At 33.7% G+C, this 22,899-nt stretch overlaps 1 protein-coding gene across 3 annotated transcripts; it reads right to left on the reverse strand.

Annotated features, from left to right (window-relative positions):
- Positions 1-602: 602 nt before the first annotated feature.
- Positions 603-21,175, reverse strand: LOC141333667 (nuclear respiratory factor 1). Of its 3 annotated transcripts, none has more exons than XM_073838750.1 (11): positions 21,073-21,175; positions 18,405-18,654; positions 18,084-18,198; positions 16,294-16,420; positions 16,065-16,208; positions 13,184-13,342; positions 12,689-12,892; positions 10,743-10,844; positions 10,449-10,606; positions 7,101-7,225; positions 603-1,961 (listed from the first exon to the last, which is right to left on the reverse strand). In XM_073838750.1, exons 2-11 carry the CDS (start codon positions 18,625-18,627, stop codon positions 1,801-1,803), a joined length of 1,518 nt encoding a protein of 505 aa, XP_073694851.1. In that variant the 5' UTR covers positions 18,628-18,654; positions 21,073-21,175; the 3' UTR covers positions 603-1,800. The 3 variants fall into 3 exon arrangements, with proteins under 3 accessions (XP_073694851.1, XP_073694852.1, XP_073694853.1); XM_073838752.1 differs by having other exon boundaries at positions 1,839-1,961; positions 6,999-7,225; XM_073838751.1 differs by lacking the exon at positions 21,073-21,175 and having other exon boundaries at positions 18,405-21,013.
- Positions 21,176-22,899: the final 1,724 nt, after the last annotated feature.

Genomic DNA, 22,899 nt, shown 5'->3' on the forward strand with positions numbered 1-22,899 from the left:
CAAGACAAAACAGTTGTCACAAAGCCCATTTTAAGCCTTAACTCAACTTTGACCAAATGTGTAGTTACTGCGCTTTGCCTTTGGAGGGCAGCATAAAGAGGAGCATTTTGCCAAACATATGCACTATATAACATATTCATTATTTTTTTTATTGTTCTTCAGTGTTTATTTGAATACATCAATCTAGTTTTTATGACAGCCACCATTTAAATGTTTATATTTCAAAACCCGAATTGGACATAATTATGTAATTGTAACTATAATATTATAAAAACGTAATACAGCGTAATGTAAGTGTTTGTATACAATCAATTCATTTTAACCATCAGTATTACAGTAATGTAGTATAAACTGACTCTCATGTATGCCTATTTTACAGCATTAGTTGATATTACCTGATATATATTTGATATTGTATATGTACTCTCATGTATTTTAAAAGCAAAAGCACTTTCTTTATAACACCTGTGATTATTTTTGTGGAATAATTTGCAAAGGCACAATTCTGTATAGTGGCCATTTTATTTTCCAAGACTGGATAAAAAGGGAAAGACAAACTCTGCCAATGTCACCATCATTCTTTCACCGGCGACATGGGAGAGTTCGATTTCATCAAACCTTTTATTTTACAAAATTTACATAAAAAGGATCTTGGATGAGGTTTTACAGTCGTATAAAAATTCAATCCGACCAGAAGAAAACGTAATGGGTTATGGGTGGAAGAGGTGCTAAACAGTAACAAAACCTCTGTATTTTACACAAATCTGCATTGTAGATACAATACAAGACCTTGAGATAAAGAGATATGAATTTATAGATCTTTCACTTTGTAGTCAGATCAGAATATGTCCTCTTTCATACCTTAATCTTTTTAAATGTGTGAATGTGTGTTGTTCAAGGATATGAGTGCACATCTCAACAAAATGAAGGAAAAATAAATAAAAATAAATAAAACATTTTCCCCAGCAGTTTCATAACAGATTCAGTTTCCAAAATGCTAATATACCACAGGTTCTGTTCATGTTCTGAAGTATAAAAGTTGAATATGGAGTGCTACATCTTCAGCCTCGTCATTGGTAAGTCGTCGACATTTATAGTTATCGATTAATAGTACAATTCAGTGAAAGTCTATAGATAGCACTGAGCGACAGCGCTCGAATTTCAGAACAATTCTGTACCGACAGGAAATGGTGGTCTCATTCAATATACCACATAATCATTCAAGGTCATACAATTTTTTTTTTTACATTGGGAGTTATGTGAAATGCATACAAAGATTTCTACATTATACAGACTGACAAAAAAAAAAAAAAAAAACATGCATCTCAGTAGTCAATGGGACCTATCACTAAAATCGTAATGCAATTTACACATAATATATTAATGAAATGACTCAAATATGGCACAGGATGCTTCACAATATATATACACACACACAAACCTAGATAAAAACTGAGGAAAATCTTGTAAGGGAAAAAAAATAAAAAAAATCACCAATGCATTTTTGAAGGCTGAAAATGTGGTTGATTGTTTTCTTATTAGCCTGCAATTCCTAAGTATCCTCTGCAATACATTTATCAAACATTAGCTAAAAAAAAACATTTTAACAACACTAGGGGAAAAAAAAAGACAATGAACTGTGTACAATGTAAAAAAAACAAAACAAAACAAGAAAATACGTTCCTGCCCCCTGCAGACGTATGTGGACAGGCTCAAATATTATTTTTACATTTCATTTCAGCAGCTACTTCACATAGGCGCCGAACGTCCTGTCCCACACACCTGCAGGGGTAGAGTATGTCACTGTTCTAGGGTCACCACTTCCACCGCCTGTCCGTCAAGAGTCACTGTGTTGTCGATGCGCGTAGTTACGGGAGCCATGGCCACCTGAACGGGTCGATTTCCCTGGGCCAAACTGGTGACGACAGTCTGATACATGCTGACGGGAATCTGGACAAGACCTGGAATGAGACATAGACCCGTTATATATTTATTCTGTTGATGCTTAGCACAACTGTAATGTCATCAGCGTAGGTGGCGGCCTGGTGCTTTGGGACGTTCGTAGTTGTTATTTGAGACCGCTGGAGGGAGGGGACTTTTGAAGTGTGGTCGGATGAGGCCGCAGAGCATGTGCGCGATCGGGCGGCCATGTTAGAGTTTGCGTGCTACGTAGACGGGGCCGGCCCTAAAAAGCGGGCTGAGGTCAGGGCTACTGCATCACACTGCAATGCGGAACAATGGAGTAATTGAGGCGGCCGCTCCCAGCTTCTGTTTTTCTCTCGAGGTAAACCCCTCTCTCTTTCTCAATCTGCCTCTCTTTTCTATGCCCAGCTGTGAGCGGAGCAGCCTGGATTACTGCTGCAGTCACATGGGGCGAACGGGCGGGAGGGTGGGCAAGCTGTCTGGGCCGCAAACTCTTATGAGCGAAGCGGAAGGTCAGAACTAACTGTGACTAGTTAGTGATATAGTAAGATAAACGGTTAAGGGTTAAGGGTACGTATCTGTAGGCCGCTGGATTTGTGCATTACGTGTTTTTGATATATTTGTGCCTAAAATAGTCCAACGATGCGCAAATCTGTCCCAGCGTCTCAAGGAAAGGCTCATATTTCAATCAAACTCGCCATTTAGCCTGTGAAATGCTTCATCTTTTCAAGCTGACACAATCTCCCACGGCTAAAAATTGCTTATAATCTCATTTTACCATAAAAGCAGATCAGTTTTGACCTCAAATGTATCTTAAAGAGGCATGAAAAAAAATGTTGAGCATCAATTCTGTTCAGTTCTCTGAACGTAATACATATTAAAATCTATTCTAGTCAATTCTCACAAAACCGGTCAAGAAATATTCATCACAAAATACAAATAAATAAATAAAATAGGCTAATTTTTAAGGACAACTTTAGCAACCCACCTAATTTGAATTATTGTAAATTAAAATAGATAAATACTAATTATATACATTTAAATGGTAAAGTTCTTAGAATAATTATTTAATTATTCTCATAATATTGAAACAGTCAAGTTTCCTAATTATTGTCATAATTAAAACTAATAAAATAATACATATTAAAATAAACAAATAAAAATGTTTATATGCTTAAACATTTAAATATTAACAAAACAACTAAATAATACCAGAATTTTGACGTTTAATTTATCTTAAAAATTAAGCATTTTGTCATACTGCCCCAGAATACTTTAATTTCTATTTAATTCTCACAAAACCTGTCAAGAAATATTCATCATGAAATACAAAAAAATCAATAATAAAAAATAAATAAAATGAGGCTTTTTTTTAAGAACAACTTAAACAACCCACCTAATTTGAATGACTATAAATTAAAATAAATACTAATAATATAAAGTTAAAGTTCCCATAATGTATAAAAAATGACAATCAAGTTTCCTAATTATTGTCATAATTAAAACATAATACAAAAATAAAAACAATATAATGAAAAAAAAAATAGATTTAATACTTAAATATGAAAAAACTTAAATAACACCTGAATAATAGTTTGTGGGTGTATAAAACACAAACACACACACACACACACACACACACACACACACACACACACACACACACACACACACACACACACACACACACACACACAAAAAATCTCCATGCAATAATATTTCTATCTATCTATCTAGGAATAAAACCTCTGTGAGATTCACCCCTTAAAAAGAACATCAGAAAATCATTTTGTCCACATGGCTTATGAGTGACTCAATCCAAATGCTCTGATTTCTCGTAATCACATCGTGTCCCAATAATTGACGGGGAGTTTGGAAGCATTGTGTTTTGAATCGAGTGCCTACAAACCCTCAATCACTCTGACACTGAGGGTTTCTACGAGGCTTACGGAGCGAAAGAGGGGCACTGGAGCAGGAAACGTAAATCAGTCACGATTACCTCAGTCCAGCCACTTCAAAGCTGCACCCGCACTGCCATTTCGCTGATTGAATAAGGTCAATAAACGCTGGCTGTCCGTCAAGTGTCTGTTGTTGACTACGCTCTCTCCCCAATCCTCCCAGTGCTGAAGCGTAAATTAGGGTTAATTGCGTAGCTTAAAGGTGAGGGCCTCATTTTGGGCAGAGACAGCTCTCTGGGACTCACTGCTGTTCAGATGAGCAGTCAACACGCTTGGTTACGTATGTGGGAAACGGGACGTACTAGCATTCTCCGTACACAACTAACCTTTCCAGGGAAGGTCAGTACAGTGTTATATAAAGTGACATCCTCTTATCGTGCAACTCTTTTCCTTCATTCACAAAAAATAAAAAGACGACAAAAGGGGAAAAAAGAAATCAACAGATGGTCAATTAAGAGATAGTAAGTCTACAATCCCCCTTCTAAGCAGCGTGACCAAAAACGTATAGTTAGCTAAATAATATTTCACCTAAACTTGTGCATTTCAGAGATCCAATATAGTAAAAGCAAAGAAAATGGTCAACGACAGTCAAATATTTATATAGGAGTGGGGAAAGGTCCTGACACCCATGTCTTTAAATGTAGTTTTAATGCCTGCTAATCAGCTTTTATGTTTAAATACACCCCTTGCTCCTGTCTATTCTCTTAATGTCATGTGAGCGTGTGTGTGTGTGTGTGTGTGTGTGTGTGTGTGTGTGTGTGTGTGTGTGTTTTATAGACTGGGCTTCCCGGTGCTGACAGCTGGCTCTGTGATTAGACTATGCACTGATAATGGAGAGGATCAAAGCCCTTTAAGAGGGTTCCTGGGGGGTTAGGAGGGGGAGGGGCTTCTCTTTGGTCATTGGGGGCAATGGGGTAAGTCAGGACACTAGGTAAGACAGGTCACTGGGAAATGGCTAGGCATGACTGGACCAACTTTAGAGCAGAATCATTTTAGCCATTAAAATCAACATTAAATCAAAATGGAGATTTAATTTGTTAATGCATGTTCATCGTCTTATTGCGTCTTATTGTTGAGTTATTAGAAATAGTCAAAAAAATTAGGATGCACCGAATCAATTGTCATTGATTATGTCATAAATATGATCAACACAAAAATTATAGCAATTTATCTTGAAAACTTCTAAAATATGACGTCACGTTTTTAGAATGTACTTTTTATCTAATATTTTTTTCTCTCCTCATGACTTAGTACCGATAATTTCTTTTTACCTCATAATTTTGTTTTCTCATAATTATGACTTTTTAAAATTTCCTTTATGACTTTTCACAAACATAATATCAACTCATGTCATACTTATGACTTCTAATGTCCCAATTGTATTAGTTTTGACTTTTTATCTCATAATTTTGTTTTATCTCATAATTATGACTTTCTACAATCTCGTTATGACTTAGTACCATATAATACTTGACTTTTAATGTCCCAATTTAATTTTTTTTGTCTTTTTTTCTCAGTTGCTGTTTTATCTCATTTTAAAATCTTATGACTTAGTACTTTATAATTTCAACTCATGTCAGACGTATTACTTTTAATGTCCAAATTTGAAACGTTTAGATTTTTTTTTTATCTCATAAGTTTGTTTTATCTCATAATTATGATTTTTTTTTAAATCTTATGACTTAGTACCTTACAATTTCAACTCATGTCAGACGTATTACTTTTAATGTCCAAATTTGAATCGTTTTGACTTTATCATAATTTTGTTGTTTTATCTCATAATTATGACTTTTTAAAATCGCATTATGATTTGGTATCTTATTTCAACTCATACTTTTAATGTCCCGATTAAAAAAATATATCTTTTTTTCTCAGTTGTTGTTTTATCCCAGTTATGACTTTTTAAAATCTTATGACTTAGTACTTTATAATTTCAACTCACGTCATCCTTATTACTTTTAATGTCACAAATTTTAATAGTTCTATCTCATAGTTTTGTTGTTTTATCTCATAATTGTGACTTTTTTTAGTACCTTATAATTTCAACGTAATGTCATAATTTTAATCGAACAAATTCATGTTCCTGGTCTTACTGTTAATGAATGTATTATTATAGAAAGAAAAAAAAAGCATTCACAATATCTCAGTATAAATATACTGGCCAATATTGGATGATTGCTACAACCGAATCCATAATTTTTAATTAATTAAATGTATTAATTACTATAGAATTTTGTGCAACACTTTACTATGACGTCCCATTAGTTAAGTTATTTCATGTTAGCTCAGGTATATTAAATAATATTAAAGTTTTCAATAATATATTAGTAATGTTGATATTAACGTTAACACACTTTTATTATTTTTAATTATTTTTCACAGTTCATGTTAAAGGAATGTAATGCATTAATCTTATCAAATAGAACCTTAAGTGTTTTTATCTTTTGTATTGGACATTTATTGCTTATTAGCCAGGACATCAGAAGATTTATTGGCTTATTGTATTGGTCAGAATTGTAATGTTGGTGTATTCCTAACAATTTTTGTCTGTGTAATCTTAAATGAAAGTCAAACAATTTGCTGTCTCTCTGCAATAATTTTCCATTTCCGCTGACATCAGAAATGTCACATTACGGAAGTAAAATGGGTTGCAATACTTTTGTCTGAAGACAAAAATACATACATTTTTGATGACATTCTAGTTTCTATTAACCAAACTTCCAGTATATCGTAGCTAAAGGGGGAAATGTGTTATGTGCCGTTTCACTACGCCGTAACGAATGCCTCCAGTACACATTAGCACAGCTATTCCACTGTAACATGGTTTCTAATGCATGTGTAAGCACTAGTACTGCAGGCTGCTGTGCATATGCAGAGCGCTTAGTGGTTAAAGCAAAGCGAGGATTAGCAAGAAGTGTAGAGGCTGGAGTCTGTGACACAGGTCACACACACACACACACACACACACCATCTGTCCCACAAACACCCTGGGGATTACAGTAGACCTCCACGGACTTCCTCATGCTCCGGCACACCTAACATGAGATGCATACGTGCCCTTACATACCCAGACACAGAGTCATGACGAAAGGGATGTTTCTTCATATGTTTGCCCACCTTAAACTTTACTTTGTTGTGTTTCAGCTTCACACAGTAAGTTTGTCATGAAGGTCAAGATTGTAAATTTGGCTGCTTGTGATGTGGAGAGGAGGTTCGTACCACTGCCATCCGAAACGCCAGTTAAAGCTCCTACTGCGGCCGCCGTTTCTCCTGCCAACACGATCTGTCCTCCGCCCTGAAGAGTCGCTTCTGCTAACGTCGCCACTGCGTGAGCTGCTGCTTCACTGCAACACACACACACAAATAAAAAAATAAGGAAATAATCTCACAATAACACTGCTTTCATAAACATGCAATGCTTTATACAGGATTTAACCAGGATTTGAAGTGCACTGATGCGGATTGGTGTGTACTGCCCCCTAGTGAAGGAAGTCACTCTAGAGACACCAGAAAATAATATAACCACTGTCCTTCCTATACAAGCTTTTCTGGCTCTCATGATAGATGTCCAAAATACATAAGCCCATTTCTGTCACTTAAGAAAAAAAATAATTCTTTGGTAAATCATCATAATTTAAACTTTTTAAATAATTAAGAGAGAAACGTTTTAAAATTATGACAAAATGGAAATTGACGTAATAGCCACAACTGATAAGTCATAATATAGTATATAGTCATTATTTAGACTTTATAATGTGTAATTATGAGATGTAAAGTTGTCATAATTATGACAAAATCAGAATATACATGAAAAGCTGAAATTGACAAAGTTTGTCATTTGTTAACATTAAGTCACAATTATGAGAAAAAGTTGAAATAATGACACAAAAAGTGAAAATTGAAACATTAGTCATAATTATGATTAACCTAAAATGAAAAGCTGACAGCGAATAGTCATAATTTTGTCATTATTTCAACATTTTGAGTCGTAATTATGAGATAAGAAGTTGTAATAATGACACAAAAAGTCATAATTATGACAAAGATGACATGAAAAGCTGAAACTGAAGTCAATTTTAACAAAGTTTGTAATTATTTTTATATTTTGAGGGGGAATTAAAAGATAAAGAGTTAAAATAATAAAATAAGTCGAAATTGAAACATAAGTCATAATTGTGACGAACCTGACACAAAAAGCTTACAGCAAATAGTCATAATTTTGACATTTTTGTCATTATTTCAACATTTAGAGTCGTAGTTATGATAAGAAGTTGAAATAATGACACACAAAGTCAAAATTAAAACACACAAGTCATAATTATGGCAAAGATGACATAAAAAGCTCAAATTGACAAGTCAATTTTAACAAAGTTTGTCATTATTTTAATATTTTGAGGGAAAATGATTAGATAAAAAGTTAAAATAATGAAAAAAGTCAAAATTGAAACATAAGTCATAATTATGACAAACCTGACATGAAAAGCTGACATTTTGCCATTTTTTGAACATTTTGAGTTGTAATTATGAGATAAGTTGAAATGACACAAAGTCAAAATTAAAACAAGTCATAATTATGATTAATCTGAAATGAAAACCTGAAACTGACAACACATAATTTCAACAAACCGTGTCATTATTTCAACATTTTGAGTCATAATCATGAGATAAAAAATTGAAATGACAAAATAGAAATTGACATGAATAGCAAAAATCGACAAGTGTCATAATTTAGACTTTCTAATTCGTAATTATGAGATATGAAGTTGAAATTGACATACTACGTTATAATTATGACATTTTGTAATTGACATTTGTGAGTTGTAATTATGAGTTAAAAAGTTGAAATGAGATAAGTCAACATTTAAACAAGTCATTATGACAAAGCTGTCATGAAAATCAAAGTCATAATTTTGACAGTTTGTCATTATTTTAACATTTTGAGTTGCAATTATGATATTAAAATGTGAAATTATGACAAAATGGAAATTGACAACATAGCATATCATACTATCATAACAACAAATCTGACTAAAACTGTCATAACTAAATAAAAATTGACATTTAACATTATAAAGTCTAAATCAACACACCAATTCAAAAATTGAAAAAAGGCTCTGACAAAACATCTAAATTACACGCTGTTATAATTTGGACTTTTTCTGTCATAATCTTAGTAATGACTTAGGACCTGATATTTTTGGCAAAATTCATTTTTAATTTTGACTTATCATTTTCTTTTGTTTTTGCGCTTTTTTAAAAATCTCATTATGACATATTACCAATTCAACTTACGCCATACTTTGGACTTTTAATGTCAGAATTTTTATTTAACAAAGCATGATTTTTATCTTGCATGGTATACATGGTAGTGTTGGGCGATATGCTCAATTTTCATATCGCCCTATCGTCAGCCTGAGAGATCGCCGATACACGATACTATCGTGCTAATTTAATTAATTATCTATGCACTAAATTCCTTATTCGTTTTGGCATATGATTAAGTTGTGCGTGTACAGAGCGCTATCTGCCGGAGTTGTTCAAGTTACTTTCGGTTTCATTCTCTGCTATCTTCAGTGAGTGAGTTGTAAATGTGCGTGCCAGAATGTAAATGAATGTATCTTTCTATACCCGTCATATTGCGAGTATGTTACCGCTGTATGTCTGACCGCTGTCATCAGTTGATGTTGTAGTTCTGCGGAAGTGATGTGCGTGTAATTCACGTGCGTATGTTTAGCGTCATCTGATCGCATCGTAATTCTAATGAACGCCTATAGACGTTACTGAGATGAATGTTTATGTTTACTATATACAGACTGATTATGATACATCATAATTAATTCAGCCTGAACCAGGTTTTACTACTTCTGTTATTCTAATGACTGCAATGGTAATATAATATAACACTCCCTTTAGAATCTACCACCGTACTGTATGATGAAAATCTCCCATTTTCACTGCACGAGGTGCGTTAAGGCGCTGTGGTCTCTCTATGCGTGTGTTTATACCGCGGCAAGTTTCTGAAGCATCCTAGAACAGACTTTCTGTGCTGCATTGCTAAAGTTAAGTTCTTTGTTGAGGGATAATAATAATAATCGTCTAACTATCGTCAAAGGCATCAACACCAGGCGATATCTCTGACTATCGTCGATACACGATACTATCGTCTATCGGCACAACCCTAATACATGGGCTTCTATACCAAATAAGATAATGCCAAAAATTAAAATATTTACAGTGATATAGGGCTTTAGTAGTGGAAAAAACTAATTTTTTAGTTCCGTTTATAGACGTCCTGACTACGCTCAGCAGACTGACGGTGGATTTACTGCTTTAATGAAGGCCGCCGAGCAGAAAACAATGCCTCCTCAGCCTAATTGTTGTGGGAATGGAGTATGAACCAATTGTTCCCGCTGTGCTGTATTTCTGGGCTGCTACCTGCTTGTGATAAACAGGAGAACAGGCTCAGGTAATAAGACCCTGGGGACATAAACCTGCACCTAGATGCTGCTGTGGTTCAGTATTTCCTTTCTCTCTTTCTCCGACTTCACCGCTACTTCCCATGAGTACCTGTTGAGTGCCATGGTAACAGTTGCCCCCGTCTGCATCTCTTGCGAGGCAGCGACAGCAGCTTCGGCTAAGGAGGCCACAGCCTGCGTGGCTTCCGACGGTTGCGTAGTCTGGATGGTCATCTCGCCTCCCTGTAGTGTGGCCCAATTCTGTTCCACCTTAGAGACAGAAAGAAAATAATAGGTGTGAAGGGAGAGTTATGACCTTAAAGCACAGTGTGTGAGTAGGGACAGGACAGAACATGTGTAGGATGCAAATGGAATATTCAAAAAAGAAATGGTGTGTTGACGTTACCTCTCCATCTGTCACTGTGGAGTAATTCACCTGGGCCACCGTCACCGTGCCCGGCAATTCTGACGCATCTGCCAGTGTTGCTACCGTGGCTCCTGTGCCAACCTGTGGATTAGTTAACAGTTTGTATGTTAGAATACTGTTGCAATCCTATTTAAATACTGTAATGTGACCACTAGAGATTTTTTCTAATTTAATATATATCTTCTTAATTATATAATCATATGTGACCCTGGACCACAAAACCAGTCTTTAAGTAGCACGGGTATATTAGTAGCAATAGCCAAAAATACACTGTATGGGTCAAAATGAACCATTTTTTAATGCCACAAACCATTTGGATATTAAGTAAGATCATGTTCCAAATTTCATCCTTTAAATATATATAAACATTTTTAAATTAGTAATATGCATTGCTAAGAACTTATCCATTTTATAAGCGATTTTCTCCTGATTTTCTTCATATAATTGTATCTTGGCCAAATACATCAATGAAAAGTGTATTATTCAGCTTTCAGATGATGTATAAACCTCAATTTCATATAGTTTTGTGGTCCAGGGTCACATATTAATAGCATAACAAATATTGACATTTCAGGTTTGGGGTTGGTAAGAACTTCTAATGTTTTTCAAAGGAGTCTCTTATTGTTTATAAATCTTAAAAATACAATAAAACCAGTAATATTGTCAAATAGCTTAACAATTATTTTAGTACTACAATATATTAGTAAAGAATTTATTTTAAAATGTAATTTATTTGTGATGGCAAAGCTGAATTTTCAGCGGTCATTACTCCAGTCTTCAGTGTCACATGATGCTTTCAAAATCATTGTAATATACTGATTTGTGCTTAAAAAACATTATCAATATTGAAACCAGTTGTGCAGCTAAATACTTTTGTGGGAACCATGATACATTTTTTACAGAATTGTTTGAGGTATAAAAAGTTTAAAAGAACAAAAATTGAACCGCTTTTTTTGGTAATGCTGTACAAGTCTTTGCGCCACTTAATAAAAATATTTAAATAAAGGTCATTTCAAGTTTTTATTGTACAATTCTGACTTTTTTCTCAGAATTGCATGATATAAACTCACAAATGTGAGTTATAAATCAGAATAGCGAGATATAAACTTGCATTTACAAGAAAAAAATTAATAATTACAAGAGAAAAATGTGCAATTCTGACTCTTTTTCTCACAATTCCGAGTTTATTCTTGGCAATTCTGACTTTTTCCCCCTCACAATTCTTTTTTTTTCTTCTCTGAATTGTGAGATAATCATGCAAGTGCGATTTATAAAGTCAGAATATAAAGCGATTTATAAAGAGATTTAAGTCCAATTCTGATATGTTCTCAGAATTGTGAGTTTATATATCCATGTTATAAAGTTAGAATTGCGAGATTTAAGCATTTGTGAGAAATATTCAGAATTGCGACTTTGTTTCTCAGAATTGAGAGTTTATATCATGCAATACTGACTTTATAACTCACAATTGTGAGTTTGTATCACGCAATTCTGAGAAAAAAGTCAGAACTGCAAGTTTATATCTCGCAATTCTGACTTCATTTCTTAGAATTGCGAGTTTATCTCACAATTCTGAGAAAAAGTCAGAATTGCAAGTTTGATCTCACAATTCGGAGAAAAAAAAAGTCAGAACTGCAAGTTTATATCTCGCAATTCTGACTTCATTTCTTAGAATTGCGAGTTTATATTACAATTCTGAGAAAAAGTCAGAATTGTGAGTTTGTATCTCGGTAGATAATTAATTTGCATGTATTAAAGTAGTAAACACTAAATATATATTGTAATGTTGACCTTTATATGACTTATTGGCTATTATTCAATATTATGGTCTCCCCCGATCTAAATGAAGTCCTCGAGTGGAGCTAGTTTATATGGTAGTGAAAAACAACCGTGTAGTTGCTCCCACAGCTGGGACCTGAGCTCACCTGTATGAGCGAGACGGTTCCATCAGGATTACTGATCGTCTGCACTACGGTCTGTGACGGCACCAGGTGCGCAATGCTGTGTGTGGCTGTTGTGGCAACTTGTTGTGTGGTGACCTGGTCCTCAAAGGCGTAGAGCAGGTCCTCTCTCCCATGCTGCTTATAGCAGTTTTTAACGATAGTCCTCAGGGCTTGCGTCCATGACACCTGTTTCCAACAGAAATAAGCTCTCCATAAGTCAAGATGATGCAAGCTTTAGCACATTTGTTTCAATTCAGATGCCATTTTGTGGAAAGCTGACAAAACGATGGTGTGGCTGATTTAATAATTTGATTGCGCCATCGCTCGTGATATTTTTCATACAATAAAATATTTTTCTTCTTTCAGTAGACAGGCTTTAAATAAAACAATTTAAGCATTTTATAATTTTAAGTAAACACATACATATAGATAGATTAGATAGAGCTATTTTTTTGTAATATGAACACCCAAAGCTACCCTCTGTTTCTGCTCCTCTGTTCGGACGTCACTGCGTACGTTGGCCCAAGGAATGTCCTCCGGCCACCAGATGGGCTTGCAGCTCTCTTTCCCCCAGCCAGGCTTCCCACGGCCTGTGGAATACTTCAGCATTTCTGGAATGAACGCTCGGAGTTGGGCCTGCAAAGCAACAAAGGGCGCACATAATCACTGTGGGAGATTTTATACTGGGAGTGGCAGAGCAAAGCATGGCCTCTGGAAAAATCAAATCTGTGTGAAAAAGAGTTTGGAAACAGCAAGCCATTGATTTTCCTCTTCCCTCAGCAGCTGAGTGCAGACAGTCTGTCCACACATATAGCTTGTGAAAAACTAAAAGTAGACTATTAGGTTTCTATTTAAAGGCTAATCTATGGGTGAGGCTCCACTGACTGCAGGAGATTGAGAGGATGGAACGTACACCGCTGAACTATAGATTGTGTAGACCAAAAACACTTTTAGGGATAGTACACTACCGTTCAAAAGTTTGAGATTAGTACAGTACGTAGTTTTATTTAGCAGAGATGCATTAAATGAATCAAAAGCAAGTGTAGACATTATTAAAAAAGTTGATTTCTGAAGGATCATGTGACACCGAAGATTAGATTAATTTAGGTTTGACATCAAATGAATAAATTACATTTTAAAATATGCAAAATATACACTACCAGTCAAAAGTTGTTGTTTTTTTTAAAGAAGTCTCTTCTGCTCACCAAGCCTGCATTTATTTGATCCAAAGCACAGCAGAATTTTATTTTAAAATAACTGTTTTCTATTTGATTATATTTTAAAATGTAATTTATTTCTGTGATTTCAAAGCTGAGTTTTTAGCATCATTACTCCAGTCACATGATCCTTCAGAAATCATTCTAATTTCTGATTTGGTGCACAAAAAAAAAAATTCATTATGTTGAAAACATCCGAGTAGAATTTTTCAGGTTTCTTTTTCTGATAAATTCAGAAAAACAGCATTTATCTGAAATAGAAATCTTTTGTAACATTATAAATATCTTTATCATCAGTTTTAAACAATTTAAAGCATCCTTGCTAAATAAAATATTAATTTCTACCATTTCTTTAACCAAAAATAAAGCTTTTGAATGGAATAGTATATAATGTTACAAAAGCTTTTTATTTCAGATAAATGCAGATCTTTGGATTCTTCTATTCATCAAAGAACCCTAAAAAAAATTACTCAACTGTTTTAAATATTGATAATAATAATAATGTTTCTTAAACAGCATATCAGCATATTAGAATGATTTCTGAAGGATCATGTGGCACTGAAGATTGGACTAATGATGCTGAAAATTTAGCTTTGATCACAAGAATAAATTACATTTTAAAATACATTCAAATAGAAAACAATTGTTTTAAATAGTAAAAATATTTCAAAAGTTTACTGTTTTCGATGTACTTCGGATCAAATAAATGCAGGCTTGGTGAGCAGAAGAGACTTAAAAATAACTCTTTGTTCAAAACTTTTAACTGGTAGTGTATAACTATTTACTTAGATGCCAACCTGCTTTTGGTTTGATTTGAAATGTAAGCTAATGCCATAAAAGCTGTAACCTTAAAAAACAAAATAGTGAGGGATTGTTAAGCTATTAACATGACAATAAAGGGGACTATTAAGGCCATTGACTTTTTTAAAAACCACACTGCGTTGTATAGGGCAGACCATTAGCCCAGTGACAGCTCCGTCCTGGGGTTGAGGTTGGAGTTTATCCCAGCGCCCTCAGTGCCCTTGGTAATTCCATAGGCAGGCCAGGGATTGTACTGCACAGCGCTCGTGGCAACGTCTGTTCACCTCGACATCACAGGCTAAATTTGGCTTGGGAGGAATAAATCAGTTCCCAAAAGAGCTTCTCCCTCCCTTCCTCCCGCTCTCTCACTGTCACAAACACACTTGCTGTAAGCCTGACATTGGACGGTGACAGGCGACAACATGGCGAATAGCTAGGATTTCAGGAAAAGAGCTAAAAATTAGTTCTGATATAACTAATTATTTCACTAAAATATAAAGCTCACTACATATCTTTAGACCAATAAAATTCCATGATTCTTCCAGTTATCATTGTTGGATATGTTGCCTAATAGGTTTTAAATAAAATGTAAAAAATGTTTAACAAAAACAATAAAAGCCAATATATAAAAAAAGAAAAATCACATTGTATGAAAATAAATTATGATTAACTATTAAAATTAATATACTGTATTTCACTGTGCAAATAAAAGCCAAAAATAAATCATGACTGCTCAAACTTAAATACGTTGTTAAGTACACTGTTTAAAGTCATGTAACAGATTGTCCATATCAGCGTCATGAGTTGTAGGTTCTTCCTTGTGTTTGTGCAGATGGTCTAATTACGTGGCGAAGGAATTAAGAGGAATCTCACGCCCCAAACACACCGATCAGCCGCCCATTCCCTCCCCCAGCTCTGCTCTTAATCCACTTGGGAGCCAATCAGAAACCTCTGTGCTCGGGCACGATGTGCCGGATAATTACTCGCGCGTACAAGCCTCACCTGATGATCCCTGCACAGACCTGCCTCCAACTGCCACAAACCAAGCAAGGTGTGTCTGTCCTGAGGGACGCTAGCTATCAGCAGTTCGGCCCCAAACAGCATGCGGGGTAATGAGTAAGGGGCCAGTTTGTAAATGTACTGGTTAAGTGATCTTATATCAGGCCAAAAGGGTTGAAGTAACCTGTGCTAAAGCCTTGCAGTGGATGAAGTAAGACTTAGACTTATTCTCCCTTTCGATTAACTGCTGCCCCATGAGCCTAGAAAATGTCAAATTTGCAAGTCAAAGCAGAAAACTCAATAACTTGCATTCCTGGCTCATAGTGCCACCTGCTGCCCACCTGTGTCATCTTGTCCACAGACACCGGTATGCCGTCGATAGTCAATGGAGGCAGTTCCGAGCTGAGTTCTCCACCACCAGGGGGTGCGTGTTCTGCCAGAGCGTTTTCCAGGTCCTCCAGAATCATGCTTTTGTATTTTCTCACCTGACCACAAGACATGCCAAAACAGGGATGAAATCTAAAACAGTGCAAATGATATGAAGATGCAAAGCATAGTAAATATACTCACCACATTCTCTAATGGTGCCGCTCCAAATACTCTAAACACAGGGTTGGGTTTAGAGGGAGAGATGCACAACACAATAGCCTGCTGGCCAACCCGTGTCGTGTACTCGTCTAGAGTCGCTCTCAGCTTCCTGCGGATGTAGTAAGAGAAAGGGTTGTTACTAAGAACTATTAAATACAGTTTAAGTGGAATTGGCATAATTGGGAAAAAATGCTAAACTAAAAATATAAATATAACTTGAAGAAGTTACTTTTTTACACTGTCTTATCATACTAAAATGTAACTAAATGAAACTAAAATTGAAGTAAAAATAGAAAACAAAAATGAAGGCAAATAGGAACTGGCAATATTGGAAAAACATAAATTTCAGATTAAAAATTCACATTTAAAATTTCTTTAAAAAACTTTTTATTTATTTTTTTTTTTTTTTAGTTTTTCTCCCACTTGGCAACTAACTGAAAAATGTACTAAAAATACTAAAACTGAAATAAAAACAAACAAAAAATAGCCTAATAAACATATGTTTTAAAAATTATAAAATAGCAAAAGGACATTAAATTTCATAAAATAAATCTAAGCTAAAATTAAAATATCTAAATTGAATTAAAATTAAAGTAACAATTGAAAACATAAAAATGAAGGCTAATTTTTAATTGGCATAACTGGAAAAAATAAAATAAAAAAATATCAGATGAAAATTTTACATTAAAAAAACTGACTAACTGAAAAATATTTAAGTACTAAAATTACTAAAACAATTGATAAATAGAAAATAGCTCAGTAAACATGTTTTCAAAATTATAAAATAGCAAAAGCAGATTAGAATTCCTAAAATTACAAATCTGAACTAAATTTGAAAAATGCTGAATTAAAAAATAAATATCAGATGAAAATTTTCATTTAAAAAAACTGATTCTTCCCCCCATGGCAACAAACTGAAAAAAATTCAGTACTAAAACTGAATAAATAAATAAATAGCTCAATAAACATGATTTAAAAATGATAAAATAGCAAAAGCAGATTAAAATGACTAAAATTACAAATTGAGCTAAAATTGAAATATCTAAATTTAACTAAAATTAAAGCAACAATTGAAAACATAAAAATGAAAGCTAACTGGAATTGGCATAACTGGAAAAAATGCTCAATTAAAATATAAATATTAAATGAAAAATTGTTCTCCAATGGCAACTAACTGAAAAATTGACTGAAATTGCATAAATAAATAGAAAATAGCTCAATAAACGTGTTTTAAAAATGACAAAACAGCAAAAGTAGATTAAAATGACATAATATTATGATATAATATTAATAAAAATGATAAACATACAAATATGTTAAATTACAAAAATGTAAAAAACATTAAATTAAAGGCTAATTCAAAATATAAATAAATGCTAAAATACAACACTGTAGATATCTAAACTGAGCTAAAATTTGAAAACATGTTTTTTCTTTTTTAAATGATAAAAATACCAAAAGTGGATTGAAATGACTAAAATTACAAATCTTAACTAAAATGTAAAAACTGAAGACATAACAATGAAGGCTAATTCAAAATATGAATAAAATAGATATATAAAATAGTATTATTTTAAATTAGTAAATTAGTATTGAAATGACATAACCTTACTAAAGATAAACACAATGAGAAAAGCACATAAAATTAAGTAAAACACTTTAAATATGAATTAATATTAATATATTGTATAAACTGGTAACTGGCTTATTTTATTTTAAAAACAGTTATATTCAATTACAACAGAATGAACAATACTGAGAATATGGTTCACCTAAGCAAGCGTGTCTGTTGTCTTTTACGGATCGAAGGGTTCGATTCAAAGATGTGCGGCCGTTTCCGTTTCTTCCCTGTTGCCACAGCTGCGGCTGCTGCCATGCCAACAGGCCCTGAAAACAATTTAGGGAAATAAAATTAATTCTACATCATTCAGGATATGCATTACATCTGTTTGTGTATTCCATGGGAATTAAACCCATCAGCTTTAGCAACTGAGCTACAGTATAAAGCGGCTGGCAATTTATGGTTTAAGTTCGCCATCTAGTGGTTCGTCTGATAACCACAAGTCAGAATACACCAATATGCAGGAACCTACCTGCAGCAGCCAGATGTGCCGTGACCTCATCTGTTCCAGTTGAGTTGAGAATATCAGAGTCGTCATAAGCGTCATCATCAGGCGAGGAGGGCGAATCCTCGTCAGCGCTCAGCATGCCATGCTCTGTGTACGTGGCCACGTGCACCTGTCCGACCTGCTGAGCGACGGCATGGGCCTCGATAGTGGTCATGTGCTCCGTCTGATGCACCGTGTGGTCGTCCATCACCCGATACAGTTTCTCTCAAACACACTGAGAAGCACACAAACAACATATTAGTCAACAGAGTTTACAAGCAACAGCTTCGTTTAGATTTGTAGACGAAGTGAATATTATTTTTTACCAGTCAAAAGTTTTTGAACAGTAATATTTTTTGTTTTTAAAGTCTTTTCTGCTCACCAAGCCTGCATTTATACCAGTAAAATTCTGAATTATTTTTATTATTTAAAATGATTGTTTTCTATTTGATGTTTTAAAGTGTAATTTATTCTTGTGATTTCAAAGCAGAATTTTTAGCATCATTACTCCAGTCTTTAGCGTCACATGGTCCTTTAGAAATCATTTTAATGTGCAGATTTGCTGTGTGACTGAAATAATGATAAATGCTGGAAATGTAGCTTTGATCACAGGAATAAATTACATTTTAAAATATATTCAAACAGAAAGAAGTTATTTTAAATAGTGAAAATATTTCACTAGTGCCCTGCGCTTGGTGAGCAGAAGACAATTCCAAGAAAAAAAAAAAAAACTAAAAATTTTACTGTTCAAAAACTTTTGACTGGTAGTGTACTAATATTTTGTGACCTTGGACCACAAAACCAGTCATAAGGCTCTTTTATTGAGATGTATGCATCAAACACTGAAAGCTGAATGAATACGTTTTCTATGGATGTATAGTTTATAGTTGGCCGAGATAAAACTATCTGAAAATCACCTTTAAAAGTTGTCGAAATGAAGTGCTTAGCAATGCATATTATTAATCAAAAATGAAATTTTAGGATATTTATGGTAGGAAATTTAAATATCTTCATGGAACATGATTTTGGATTCATGCTACAAATATACCCATACTACTTAAAACGTTTTGTGGTCCAGGAATGCAAATAGTCTTATAATGACAAGCAAAATTACCTAACTAGAATATATGGTTCATTGGTGTAACAAGAATTTATTAATACGTCTTTGCAGATGTGCTTTTATATTGAAACATGACAAAACATTTATTTTGTGGTGAATCCGGGAAACTGGATGTGATTTCCTAGTCAAAAAGTGGCCTTAATCAGCAAAAAACGTGTAAATGCAAATGCCATTTACTCTAAATAGTTCACATTTAGTGTGTAGGGAAATAATCTTCATAATTTTCATAAAGCACGACATCTATTATTGGTTTTTCAAACCTCACTCCACTAGAGGGCACTAATAATCACAAATAATCAACATAATTTGTTCAGAAGATTAATATTTATTTTACATTAATATTGTTTTGACGAGATGAAGAGTCTGTAAGTCTGACTGCTTTCGGTATTTATTTAAAGGAGTATGTAAATAAACACTATTAGTAACAACATATGCGTTTGCTGTATTTATTATATTTTGGAGAAGTGCAATCATATGAAAATACATAAATATTCATTTTCACTGAGAATTTAAAGCTGTATCAATGACAAACCAAAAAACACGATTGAAAATCGTTTTAAATTATAATTTATTGAATAATATGACATTGTAATGACATATCTCTGACAGCAAGCAGCGTGGATTATATTTACTAAACGTTTTAGATTTTTTAAAAATATATAACCAAAATAAAAAACGTGTGAATAACTAAAGATGACGTTTGTGCTACGAATTATCCATATTGATAAATAAACCAGCTAGCGCAGCTACTGTATCATCCAGTTCAATTAATCGGCCTGGAACTAAAGCTGTGGAAAACGCTACATTTGTCACGAAAAACGTTCACAAACACGAAAAGACATTTCAACAACCACAAATACTCATTAAAAAGGTAGGTTTAAATCTTCGAAATGAGTGAATCGATATAGCTAGACTAGTGCAGTCCAGCATCAATAACAAACACATAAATGGCGGTTATTTTCAAACTATGAATAATAAACGTTAACGTTACGTGTAAAGAAAGCGGGTCGTTTGATAGAGAAACATATAAAACAAAAACACTGTTATTTCAAACACGTTCGGTTAAGTACGCATTCCGTAAAGCCACAAAACATTTGAAATAATGTTTGGATCAAATTTAGCCGGGCACCGTTGTCGACTGTATAAAGCGATATAAACAGTCGAAAAACAATCTGCTGTGCGAATATGATATTAAACATGCTTTTAAATTCGTTTCCCCGAGCAAAAATATAAACACAAGCCTATCGAGCCTTGAAATCCCATTTAGCATCTGGACAAAACTGTAGCGATTCGATTGCACATTAAATTCAGTAGGCCAAAGGCCTGCGAATGCGCCATGATGATTTTTTTGCCCCAATTTGAGCGGGGTAAATAATAATTGCCATCCTGTCAAATGCGCCCGATATCATCCCAAGTTCTGTTTCGCATCATCGCGATCTGCATCTGAGTGTGTGAAAGGCAAACGCTGCCGGGTTGTTTGGTGCGGCTGCGCCGGGGCTGAAATGGCTGGAGATTGCGCGGTAGGGCACTAACCTCAGAGCGGCTGCGCTACTTCGGGCCTGCGCTGTGCGGCGGAGCTGCGAACACCAGCTGCAATGGAGGACAAAGAACGAGCAGTAGAGTGCGCGCGTCCTGGGCTCAGCGGCTAATGCGCGGCCCCGAGCGGTGTGCACGGATCAAACCCCGCCCCTCCCTCTCCTTCTACATTCTCATTCTACCAGAGCCTGAACCACAAGATGCTGCAGCTGCAGTACAGAGAAAGAATGAGGAAAGGAGTTTGGGAAATTTCTTTGACATTTCTATGAGTCTGACATATTTCACTTTTATTAATGAATATGTTTTAAACGTACAGTTGTTTGAAACTCTGAAATATAGTGCAACGGGGAGTAATACAATTAATTTATTAATATTTTTTAAATTATTCAATTATCCACCAGTCAAAAGTTGTTAATGTGTTTTTAAAGAAGTGTCTTCTGCTCACCAAGCCTGCATTTATTACATCCAAAGTATTAAAATATATATATATATATTTTTTTTGCTATTTAAAAGAACTGTTTTCTATTTGACTATTTTAAAATGTAATTCATTCTTGTGGTCAAAGCTAAATTTTTAGCATCATTAGTCCAGTCTTTAGTGTCACATGATCCTTCAGGAATCATTCTAATATGCTGATTTGTTGTTCAAGAAACATTTATTATTATTGTCAATTATTACTCAACAGTTGAGTAATTTTTTTTTTCAGAATAGAAAGATCCAAAGATCAGCATTTATAATATAATAAAAAGCTTTTGTAACATTGTGCACTATACCACTCAAAAAGCTTTTATAGAAATTATAGAAATTAATAATTTTATTTAGCAAGGATGCTTTAAATTGTTCAAAAGTGATGATTAAGATTATGATTTATAATGTTATAAAAGATTTCTATTTCAGATAAATGCTGTTCTTCTGAATTTTCTATACATCAAAAAGAGAAAAAAAGAAAGAAAGAAAAATTCAATAATAATAATAATTTTTTTTGAGCAGCAAATCAGAATATTAGAATGATTTCTGAAGGATCATGTGACTGGAGTATTGATGCTAAAAATTCAGGAAATCCCAGAAAAACAATTACATTTTAAAATATATTAAAATAGTTATATTAAAAACAGTTATATTAAATAGTAAAGTTATTAAACTTTTTTTTTTTTGCTGTACTTTGTACTTTGGAAATAAATGCAGGCTTGGTGAGCAGACAGGACTTCTTTAAAAACATTAAAAACCTTACTGTTCAAAAACTTTTGACTGGTATTATACATCAATTTATTTTAAATATAATTTATTGCTGTTAATAAATGTTTTAAAAAGTATTTATTGTCTGAGTCCTATATATTATTATTATTAATAAATTATTTTGTGTGTGAGTGTATTTGTAACTGCATTTATTTCAGATGTGTCATTCAGATTTAATTGTAAATTAAACTAATGCGAAATAAGTTACATAGTTGTTTATTAAAAATAGTGCAATATATGTTCATTATTTATTGCATTTTATTATACATCTTATGTATTATACTATTGCATTGTACTTTATTTTGATCATGTAAGTCTATTTTTATTGTTAATATTCATCTTGTTATAAAAAAGTTTCTATTATGTTGTCTTAATAATAATAGATGCTGAATGGCAGGATGGTGCAGCAGAGAATAATAAACTAATAAATATTTTTAAAATTATTCAATTATTTTAAATAATTTAATATTTATATATTTAATTTGAATATATTTTATTGTTGCTATTTTAATTAAAGGTCTAATTCCTATATAGCTATTGTCCAAAATATATAGTTACTTTATGTTAGCAAAAGCATTTTTGTGTGTG

Source organism: Garra rufa, chromosome 4, assembly GCF_049309525.1.
Source record: "Garra rufa chromosome 4, GarRuf1.0, whole genome shotgun sequence".
NCBI lineage: Eukaryota > Metazoa > Chordata > Actinopteri > Cypriniformes > Cyprinidae > Garra > Garra rufa.